This window comes from Protobothrops mucrosquamatus, unplaced genomic scaffold (genome assembly GCF_001527695.2).
Source record: "Protobothrops mucrosquamatus isolate PMUCROS unplaced genomic scaffold, P.Mucros_1.0 scaffold563, whole genome shotgun sequence".
In the NCBI taxonomy this organism is placed as follows: Eukaryota; Metazoa; Chordata; class Lepidosauria; order Squamata; family Viperidae; genus Protobothrops; species Protobothrops mucrosquamatus.
The window spans coordinates 389875-401694 of NW_015386866.1; the positions used below are offsets into that span (position 1 = coordinate 389875).

At 35.1% G+C, this 11820-nt stretch overlaps 1 protein-coding gene across 1 annotated transcript in view; it reads left to right on the forward strand.

The window, feature by feature from the left end:
* KCNH1 (potassium voltage-gated channel subfamily H member 1) overlaps positions 1-11820 on the forward strand; it is a 191650-nt gene that overhangs the window by 98765 nt on the left and 81065 nt on the right. The window contains exon 10 of the mRNA XM_015817215.1: positions 7280-7476. Within this exon, the coding sequence (XP_015672701.1) occupies positions 7280-7476 (197 nt within the window). The remainder of the gene's footprint in view (positions 1-7279; positions 7477-11820) is intronic.

Consider the following 11820-nt stretch of genomic DNA (forward strand, 5'->3'; position numbering starts at 1 on the left):
TGTTAAATACAACAAAGATTGATATTCAGATTATATTGGCAGAAAGGGGAGAAAATTTTGCTCAGTTTGAAGTGACTAAGTTTTGTAACCAAATCTTGAGGTTTGATAGTCGAAACGCTTTAATATTAACTTGGTTTAGAAAGAAACCCAGAGTTAGATATAAATATGACATTAAATGTTATTGGATGGGTTAAAAATGCCTTCTTGGGCTTTTGTTTGGAGTTGTTCCTGTGGCATGAACTTTGACCTGAGTCTAAGTGTGCCTTTCTGGTATTCTGATGGTGGTGGGTTAATCCTATTATGTCCCAAAGGTCATATCCTGCTTCCCTGGGGCTGTGGCTGATGATCGTTGGATTTTTTGGTGTGAGGGATTGTTGATCCTAAGGATCTTTCTTTCTAATCCCAACTTCCTGAGTCCAATCTTTCTGACAAGATTATCACACCTGCATTTCTGCAGACCTGGTTTCTGTTTGGGGCAGAGAGACTTGGGGGTGGGGGTTAGTTTCTGCCTTTAAAATCCTTTGGGGAAATATATTCTGCCTTTTTAATATTTCCCAAAATATTTCTTTCTCTGGATTCTTCCCACACTAGGAAGACAATTGGCAGAACGTCTTCTGGAGCTAGAGGCCAACTGGTGTCCATTGATGGGATTCCCTCCTTATCCTACTTCCTGCATCCTGGGATTTTCCCACTTCTTTCTGGAACCCCCTCCCCACCCCATTTAATTTTGGAGTTATTCTAGAGGCACCTTTTCTGTGTCTTCCATATAGCCTTCAGAAAAAGACTCAGCAAGGAAATGATGTGCAACAAATTGAACAAGAAATTATGAAGAGTGGAGCAGGTAGCTGGCAGAGCAGTGAGCTTTCTACTCCCTGTTAGATTAATAATAATAATAATAATAATAATAATAATAATAATAATAATAATAATAATAATAATAATAATAATAATAATAATAATAATAATAATAATAATAATAAAGTTGGAAGGGACCTTGGAGGTCATCAAGTCCAACCCCCTGCTCAGGCAGGTAACCCTATACCATTTCGGACAAATGGCTGTCCAGTCTCTTCTTAAAAANTAAGGGATGCTGTTAAACTATCTTGCTGAAATGGTAAAGATTTTGGGTATTTGAAGAACTAATTAAATGAATAATTTTTATTAACACGGAGGAGATGGATTGTTTAAGTTTAGAGTTTGGAGTTAGAGATATTAATATTTGTTTACTTGTATTTGAATGTTAGCCTAGGTTTGGTTTGGGAAGTCCGGGGGGTGGGGGTGGGGATAAATCATTGTGTAATACTTGTGATGTATTTCTTCTTTTATGATAAAAACAATAAAATTTTATATTGAAAAAAAAAAAAAAAGTCACCTCTCTGCCCTCTTCCCAGCCCCAACACCATATCAGATCCATTCTTGAAACCAGATGATGGCCAGCAGCTCAGCCTGTGGGGAGATAAGATCTAAAGCAGCAAATGAGCGCTCACTAGTTTTCAGCACTTGTGGGTTGGTGGAGCTGATGTGGTGAGTGAGCTCTGCCCCATGATGTGGGAATGCTGAGGTAGACTTTCCTGAACTACACTTTGAGATCCCATATCAATATATGGGAGACGGAGTATGGATGAGCTTTGGGAAACCACAACTGTGCTTACAATCTTACTTCAATTTTCCTTTGTCAGAATTGGTCGCAAAGTTACTTTTTCATTACCATCATAATTGCAAATAGCCGCTAAACAAGGCAATCATTAAATGAGGACTACCTGTAATATCTTGCTACCTGCCTTCACATAGAATCATACAACTGAATTTGCTAAAAGCTGAGTTCCTGAGTCTCTGTACTCTCAAGCTGCTGTGATTTTAAAGGCTTGCTGGAATTTTGTAATGAATTTTGATAGGTTAGTGAGTCTGCTATGAGTTAATAACCTTCAATGCTACTGAAGTAGTTATTAAGTTGCTTGTGCTATAACCCAGCTGTGCAATCATGCAGATTTGCCTGGAAAAAAACTGAGTGCTAAACAGATGTCAAGATGTACCAAGGACTACTGAGACAGGAAAAAAAAATGACAATTTTCTATTAGAGAAGAGCCGACAGTAATTTGAGTCTGCTTCTAGCACTAATTAAAACACACGGTTCCCTTGCAAGAGAAGGACCCCAAAAAGAAAACCCAAACCCAGCCAAGAATTTGTAGTACTTTGGTACTTTGACTTATATGTTTCATGCTGGTTTTTTAAATTTAAATTTAATTTAATTTAATTTTTTAATTGTGAATAAACTTATTAGTGGCTTTTAAATTAAAGGGCTTTTTATCCTACTATATATATAAACACTGTGTAAGAATATTATAGAGTTGGCCAAGAAGCGCTACTTAAGATACTGGAGTTTTGGGGAGACTTTTTGTTAATGGTATTGAACCTGTTGGTGGGAGGCATCCCGAGACTGAAGGAAATGTGCATAGAATTTGCATGCAGAAAAAGTGAAATGCTACTGGTGCCAAACATCAGCAAATATCCATAGAAGATTCCTTTTCTCTTCCTTTTAACAGGGAGGTTATTAATCAATAATTCTCATATAAACAGGATTTCTGTTACTCTGTTTAAAATTAGAATAATACTCTAAATAATGAAACAATGACAACTCTCCATTATTAGAATATAAGCTTCTGCTGGCCTGTTTTCACACTGACACTATCCTGGACAGTGTGACATTTATTTTAATAAACATTGGCTTTGATCCTAAGATAAATCAAGGAAGTTCAGAGAAGAAGTTTCATCCTGTCTTTCACATACAGTCCCCTGAAAGCTTCTCTCAACATCAAACAGCTTTTAAATAATGTGAGATAAGCCTGGGAGAGGTAACTGGGGGAACGAGGATAAAAGCCCAGTCAAAGGCATATTAACTTCAGTAAGGCTTAGTCCTAATTATGTGTGCCTATTATTACACCTGGATTAGATTCGGAGGACTGCTGGCTTTGTGTGATCCCATGTTTCTTGCATTCCTCCACATTCTCTTCAGGAACTTCATAAACTTTATTTCTTTCTTCAGAAAGCTCCTCTGGGGCCAATAGAAGATAGGATTTTTTTTTCTTATGTGTACTTACTGAAATTGATTTATCAGAGCAACCTGTTTCCTGTTTCTTACCTGCTATCCTGAAATTTGGCTACAGATGAACTAGTTGTACCAGACTGGGAAATGTCTCTTAATATAAAACATTATGAATAAAGGGGTTATTATGATGGTAGCATCAGCACATATAAAAAGCCTAATTTTGTGACGCAAATATGAACATTTTAATTTGTTTACCATCACCAGGGGATGGGTGGTTTCATTTATTTACTCTGAATAAGATAACACTTTGCACAGAAGGCAAGCATGGCTCTTGTGTCCTCAGATCTCCAGAGTAAGTTATTATTTACATAACCATAATCCCTGAGGTAGAATTTAAAGAAAATAATGTTATTCCTATGGAGAACTTTGTGTATCTTTTGTTCTGTATGAGGAGGGTGTTAAATGGTCCATTTACTCCAGGGAAGGAAAATCCTGCTGCTTTAATTTTATCTAATTGCCATCTTAACGTGTTCAGATAGAGTTGTTCTTATAATGTTTATCTAAAATGGCTTTGCTTTATTGCTTTACCTACAAGGATTTCATTTACATAGAGGTGCCAGAGATGCTAGTTGTATCCCAGAGGAATAGATTTATAGAGAGGCACAAAAATATCTCAGCCTTACCCAGAAAAGCAAAGGATCTTACTTTGCAAATCTACAAACAGCTCTTGGAATTTTGTCAAATCAAGAGCAAATGACTAAACAGCAATTAAATGGAAATCCTAGCTGGGTATCCTGAGAATTGAAGCTCAACATTTCTAGAAGGTTGTGGAAAACAGACTATGGGGAATATTGAACCCACCTGAATGTTACTTTTCAATTATATATTGTATAAGTGTATACTAAAATATTGAATATTTTTATTATATGAAGAAATGAGTAGTGCATGGCAAATTACAGGGAGTTAACAGAATGGAATTCTGCCATTCTTCCTTGAGAGTAGAAGATTGTTCCAACCATAGGCATTAGGGTTGCCATGTCTGCTTCCAAAAAATAGCGGACAAGCGGGGGGGGGGGTTAAGTAGTAAAAAAAGTAGACTATACAGCTTTAGATTATGTACCATTTCATCATAAAGCTTTTGAATAAAAAAAATATCCACTATTTTGTGAAAAAAAATAGTGAACATAATGTGAAAAAAGTGGACTGTCCGCTCAAATAGTGGACACCTGGCAATCCTAATAGGCATACTTTTTTGGAAGTAAGCCAACTAACTATATAAGTACACAGTATACTGTAAACTAGCATCAAACTGGGCTATTACAATAGTGTAACTCGGTAATTTCAGTTGAATAATGCACATTAATCCATACTAGCTTCATAACATAGGCTATTATCCTAATCCATGTAAAAGATATCCTTCCACCATTTTTTAACTGAAAAAATGTTCAGGTTGCAGGAAATCCCTGCATAAAAATATTATATCTAAAACTCACAGTACTTTAGCATGATCAACAAATTGTAGCTCTAATAATCCAATCCTTACTCAGCATCTGCAGACTGAGGCAACCAGCTCATTCTGTCCAGCATTAAGGCTGCTTGCTCTGACTTGATTTCAAAGAGAGCAACTGCCATCTTGAACCATTAGACTTACAATTGCCTTTCTGATTTTCCCTTTCCAGGCAAGTAGACTGGAGAAATGGACAACAAACATTAATAATAATAATAATGATAAAGTTGGAAGGGACCTTGGAGGTCATCTAGGCCAACCCCCTGCTCAGGCAGGAAACCCTATACCATTTCGGACAAATGATTGGACATTGTCCAACATGACTAGATACCTTTCTTTTCCAGGAGTTTATAAATATGAAGAAAACTGTTGTCAACTAGTTTTCGCTTCAGTTTTAAATTGAGACAAATACCAGGACTAGTGTAATTATAAAACTGTAGGATGCTTCAAAGTTCATATTTCTTAAAAGGATTTTTTTTTCTAGTCTTCATTTTCTGGGTGTTTCCAGAGGCTATTTACTGCAGTAATCAGCTTGTTTTGTTCATGGAATTTGGAGCAGGGATGTTCAAGATGGTTCCCTCTTTTTTGTATCTTTAACCCTTTTGTGTTTCTGTCTTTTTCTTTCCATAAAATATATTTTAACAGAGGAAAAGAATGGAATAGTTGCATAATATATTTTGAGTGATAACAATAAGAGCTCTCCGTCCGAAAACACCATCTATTTGTGTAGGATTTTTTAAAAAATGAGCTCAGGTTTGGTATTTTCCATTAGAAAATAAAAGAGCTCTCCCTCCGAAAACACCATCTATTTGTGTAGGATTAAAAAAAAAACCTGAGATCAAATTTGGTATTTTCCATTAGAAAGGGAAAGGAGAAAGGAACTCAGTGTAGGTCTAGGAAAATGCTGTTTAATATGGTTCCTGCTTGTGATTTCTTCAAGTTTTGTAAATACAGAATTAAAGCCAAAAATTTAGGCTCAATTCTGGTCATTATTCGAGGACTGTATTTTGCTTCCATATATTTACACAACAGACATCTGACAAAATAAATGTTCTTTCAGATTCTGGAGGCAAGATCCTTTTATTCTCTGGATCCAGTGGTGGGATTCAGCCAGTTCACACCACTTCGGCAGAACCAGTAGCTAATGCTTTTTTGCCAAGGCCCAGAATGGACTTCCAGAAGCAGCATCCAAACAGAGAACCGGTTATTCACATATTAGAATCCCACCACTGTCTGGATCTTTTTACTGAAAGGAAAAAAATAGATATGAATGAAAGAACTTAAAAGATATGGTCACACACATTCTTAGATCCAGTTGGTCTCTTTAAAATCAAACAAAAGTATGGCTGAAGAGAATAAATCTGAGATAAGAAGCTCAGATGACACTTCTTTATTTTGCTTTTTGTGCTGTGAAGCCCAGGAAAAGAAAAGAAATAAAGAGAGCTTTGACAGTATTTATAACTTTTGTCATCTATCCATAGATGTCTTTGTCAAAAATTAATATACTGAAGATGGAGTTAAATATAAATATCTTGATATATATTACTTAATAGCGCTTGATACCTAGATGTCTATGGAGAGTCTCAGTTATCCAAGACAGGTCATGGTTGACCCAAAGGTGCTTTTTCACAAGGCAACTGGACTTTCTTGTTTTTCTTTGAAGACATTTCACTTCTCATCCAAGAAGATTCTTCAGCTCCTTTTAGAGAGTTGTTGAGGCCACTTGGAGGTTTATCTGTGTCCTCAAAGTCACCTGAGTGGTGCAAATGGTGTGTAGCCTTCTTGGAACTGCTGAAAGGACACAACATCCAAGTGGCATTGACAACTCTCTAAAAGAATGCAAATGACCAGCTGTCTGCAAGAAATATAAATCCTTCCATTCCCCACCATCCAGACAGAATTGAAGAAGCTTCTTGGATGAGAAGCAAAACACCTTCAAAGAAAAACAGTTAACTCTTAAAAAGCACCTTTGGGCTTGATACCGAGATCTCCTCAGCACCACTTCCTCCAGTTGGATTCAACCTGTCCAAGGTGTCTTTTCCAGGATAAGTGTTTGGTAGTAACCCATTTCCAGGAAACGAGGGGTGTGGGGTCTGGAAGTATTATTTGTCTGAGATGACTCTAGTCCTGGAGATGACATTGGCTACACTGATTATAGACCTTCCAGAAACTACTGCAAACTCCAGTGCACTTTGTTCTTCTGTCTGTCCCACCGAATGTTTCAGATCAATTCACTTGGGTGAATTATGACATTGACAGGGTTGTGCTATGTAGCTTTAATTTTAACTTTATTTTAATTTACTGTGGCTGTTTTATTGTAATATATTACAATTGCTGTGAAGCACCAGGGTTCATAAAATATTGCTATAAATAAATCAATCTTTTTTTTTTTAAAAAAAAGAACTGGATAATTATTCTAATTATTCTAATTCCTTATTCTAATAAGGAATCTTACTGATTGAATCTATATAAATGTTTGGTTGTTGATTAGACCTGACAGTGCTGACAAAAAAATGATATTCATTGCCTGCTTATTGCTATAAAGAAAAAAGGTTGGAACTAGTCCCTCATTATATTGTAGTTACCTTTGTGTTTAATATGTTGCATAAAATAAGGCATGTACTTTTAATAATAGTGGAAACTTTCTGGAATTATTTGCAGTTACATTTTGATAATTTTCTTAACATGGAAGCAATTAAGTGATTGCAGATCTTTTTCCCCCCTAGGCAAAGGGGATGTCTTTGGTGATGTCTTCTGGAAAGAAACAACTCTTGCCCAGTCATGTGCGAATGTAAGGGCTTTGACTTACTGTGACCTTCATGTAATTAAAAGGGATGCCTTACAGAAAGTGCTGGAGTTCTACACAGCCTTTTCACATTCTTTCTCCAGGAATCTCATCCTGACCTACAATTTGCGAAAAAGGGTAAGGTATTATGGAATGGATGGAAAGAAGAGTTAAGAGCTTATTGGAATTGTACTTTTAGATAATAAATAGTATGGATGGAAAATTCTTAGCATGCTAACTGTACTACATTGCACAATAGTTTCCAAGTGTTCTTGGCAAGAAGAACTTATTTATTTAGATTTGTATGGTTGCTTAACATGAATGATCGGCATACTGTACATTAGTAAAACCAAAGAAAAACCTAAATTACAGCCAATATCAACAGGAACGAAGCAAAAATCAACATTCCAATAGCATAAAATCAGGCTCCGTGAAATACCCAAGATGGGAGTAGGATTTGTAGCTATTTCAGATCAATCAACTTATCCTGATACACTTTCTGTAATAATGCCACTTAAGTGGAAAGCCAAAAGGTGTAAAATTGTTTTAATTTATTATTATCTCAGTGCAGCAGCCTTCTGAAATTATATATTGAAATTCTTGCTGAGAACTCTGAACTTCATGAACTGGGAAAAATAATGCTTTAAACTTAATTATTTGTTTGATGTGAAAAGGGTGCACCTAGAGCCTCTGACCTTTTTGTGGTTTGTTGACTTTTGATTCCAGCCTCTGACTTGCTCTTTGAAGATGTAAACAAATCAGAGGTGTGGTATTTTTTTTTGTTCCAATTGTGTCCAACTGATTTGCCTGATGGCAAAACACAGAGCATGGTTTGAAGGTGAGAATTACTGGGAAACATCTAGAATATGTTTCCAACTGCTCCTTGGTAAATTGTTTCATGTGCTTAGATGTACACAGCAAAATACAACAAAATTATTATCTTTCTCTTTAATTAGGAACTCTGCATATCAGGATTTGTTTTCGTCTAAATGTGCACATAAGCTGAGCTAAAAGGGATTCTTTTACTGGTCCGTTCAGCATCAAAAAGCTTTTCATATTTGGATAACTTGTTTTCTTCTTTATGGAGAGCTACATTAATCTATGGTGGAAAAAATCAGGAGTCTAGGTGTTTAAATGTATTAAAATACAGACATTTTTTGAGCAGTTCACACCTACACTCCTTCTAATTGTTTGTTTCTGTTTTTGACAAGACAGAGCTAGAATGCTGATGAAATTGGTGTATGGAAAAATACATCCTTTTAGAATCACTTTGTGTTCATTCTGCAATTCAAAAACAGCTGGGATCACCCATGTGACCAATTCCAAGATGCATTGTTCCCGTTCTTAAACTTTTTTTTTTTTTTTTGCTTTTCCATCCTGTATTATATGAGCTTCCTGATTATTTGGAATTGTCAATGAGAAACATCTAGATATGGTATTTAAAAATTAATGGTAAAATTGAAATAGAACAAATACCAGTGAACAGAAAATTTAATGATCTTACAAGTTGGAAGTTGTGGAAAATAGTTTATACTTAATCTTCCCCAAAGTACTTATTTTTAACTCTCAAACTAAGTATATAAATATTCAGGGCAGTTTTAGCTAGTTTCACAAGAGCAATCCATTTAATGAATGCAACTAAAATAAACTGTATGTTTCCTCTATTTAATATGCTATTCAATATGTGGTCCATGAACCAATACTCATCTGCAAAGTTTTTGTTACTAGTCCATGATGAGATGAGTACAAAATGTGATTACTAGACTCATCTTACTGGACAAAGATATACTGTAGACTGTTTATTCTGCTAGGTCTGAAACTATTCTTACGAATGGAAATATATATTATATTTTCAAGATATTTGTTTTTGTTTTATGAAACACATCTGACAAAATTGTTGCAGCCATTTTTATCCACCATAATGGCAGTTGTATATAAACTGAAAAAAAATCCAAGAATAAAACTTTTGATTAGCAATGTGCAACGAGCATTACATTTTTAGCAAGACATTATCTTACAATAACTTCAAATTAAGCATGGAATTAATTATCCTTTTGTTTACAAGTTTGAGTGAAACAAGATCATTACAGAATAATATATATTTTATACTTCTGCCAGAAAAAAGTTACCATTTATAGCAATCAAATTCAATAATTTTGCTTTCCTGAAAGAATGAGCACTAAACTGAGCATGGAATAGAGCAGAGTTGAAATTCTAACACATTTCAAATAGAGTTGTTTACTACAACATCAGATAAACATTTTTTCAAGGCTCAAGCACATTTCAGAAGAAGATATATGGAGTAAATCAGCCCACATATTGCTTCTTCCCTTTTCTCTCCTAACCTATACTGGAAAATAGCTTCAGCATTTCTCTGTTGCTACTTTGTTGGGTGCAAAGCAACACAGTACTGTCATTAATATTTTTTCTTATTTTAAATATCTGCACCTGGGCACACTTAGTGGCATCCAGATTTCTTGTTTATGATATTACTTGAATCTATGAATCCACTTGTGTGCAGAGTCTGATTAGTTTCTTACGTTAAAATAGTTTTAAGTTTGTTCCATATTAGTTTGGAAATAATATTTAAAAAATATTTTTGTAGCATAATAGCAGGTAGGCAAAATGGTCACATATGAGGTGATGGGTGAATTGGAAATAATTGGGATGCTTTAATTCTTGCATAGGAACTTGTGGCACTCAGCATAAAGTTGGCAATGTACTGCTCTTTTTCAATACAATGCATAGATAAGCAAAAGTTAAGTAGACATTTGTCAAAGATGTTTTAAATTTCATTCCTGGGTCAAGCAGGAAGATTCAGTGCCTAAGTAGCCTTTTCCAACTCTTTTGATTCTGTTTGAATTAAATAAATTAAATAAATGACAATAAGATAAAAAGACACCAAAAAGAGGACAAGTGAAAAGAACAAATAACAATTTTGCTTCTGAGCAATAAGGCAAAAAAAAAAAAAAAAGTTAAATCAAATTGGCAAATCATCAGTGGCTTTATGTTTGTCCATTGTTGTGTTGCGTGTTCAGATTGTTGTATGCTGTATATTCTGTAAATACTGTGAAAATGCAAAGAGGCAAAATCGTTGGGGGTTTGGTGTTATACCCACAAAATATGGAAGAAATAAAGAAGTATACAAAAATAGAACAAAACCCATATTGTATTTTGCACTTTTATTTTGTCCTAAAACTCTGTAGAGAAGCTTTACTGTATTTTTTTCCTCCTTTGGTTTCGTATCATGATGACATTTTCCACTATTCTGTTATTCATTCTCTGAGGGATATATATGTGTTTGTGTGTGTGGGTCTGCACGTGTGTGTGTGCATGCACACACACACACATACATATATAAATTCCAGATTGATATTAACAGGTTGATTCTGGAGAAGTCTGGGGAATGTAGGGCTTTGGAGTTATCAGAAGAACAATAATTATTGATACCTCTTGAACCACTCTGTTTCAGAGTTACAACTGCTGAAAATGCTTTTTTACCCTAGGGACAGATGGACTGTAGACTACATTGCCTCCAACATTGTGTTAGCAGTCTAAAGTCCTTATAGATACCATTGGTGAATATCTCTGGCAATTTGCCAAATAACAAAGCACAGGTTTTTGATGATTTTTAGTGGGAAAGCAAAAGAGATGTGTTAATTCTCCAACAGGCTTAATATACCTACAGATTTTTTTCTGTTACTTTTTTTTACTGGTGGATTGTGAGGGTGAATGATCCATCTGAAAAATTCCAACCTCCCTTCCTGTTATATCTTAACTATACAGGTATGGCTTTTGGCTGCCCCTGGGTGTGTAAAAAGAATAAATATGCAACAGCAGCCACAAAAAGATTGGCTGTTTTTGCTCTATAAAGATGTAGCTTTTTGCTACCCACGTAACACATATCCACCCACCACTGGCAAATAAGACTTTCTTTCCCTTCCTAGTCTTTTGGATTATGAACCTAATCTTAATATCAGGAATAATAACATCAATGTAATTTTCTGTGAAAAGCTAAGAGCTTCTTAATGCCTGAGAAGAAAAACAGAAGTCCACTTTCCATGGATGTGTCCTGTGCACTTCAAGAGCTCAATAAACAGGGAAATATGAAAAGTAAAACTGGCATTTCAAGTTTATAATATAACAGTGATGAAAGGAGGAATAAATTATTTATTTTAATGTTTCTTTAAACCTTAAAAAGTGTCTCAGGGGACTGAGTTGAGAAGATATTTTTAAACAGGGCAATTTTCCTCTTTTCGTGTATTTATTTATTTTTATTTATTTTTTTTATTTTATTTTTCATAATTTATATGCCGCCCTTCTCCCCACGGGACTCAGGGCGGCTCACAGCATATTAAAATAACACAACACAAACAACACAACACAACATTTCCCCTATAAAAGCCAATTAAAACCAAATATTTGTAGTCTGTGACATTATTAAAATCATTAAAAATTATCCCTATTTAAAATTCACCCTAG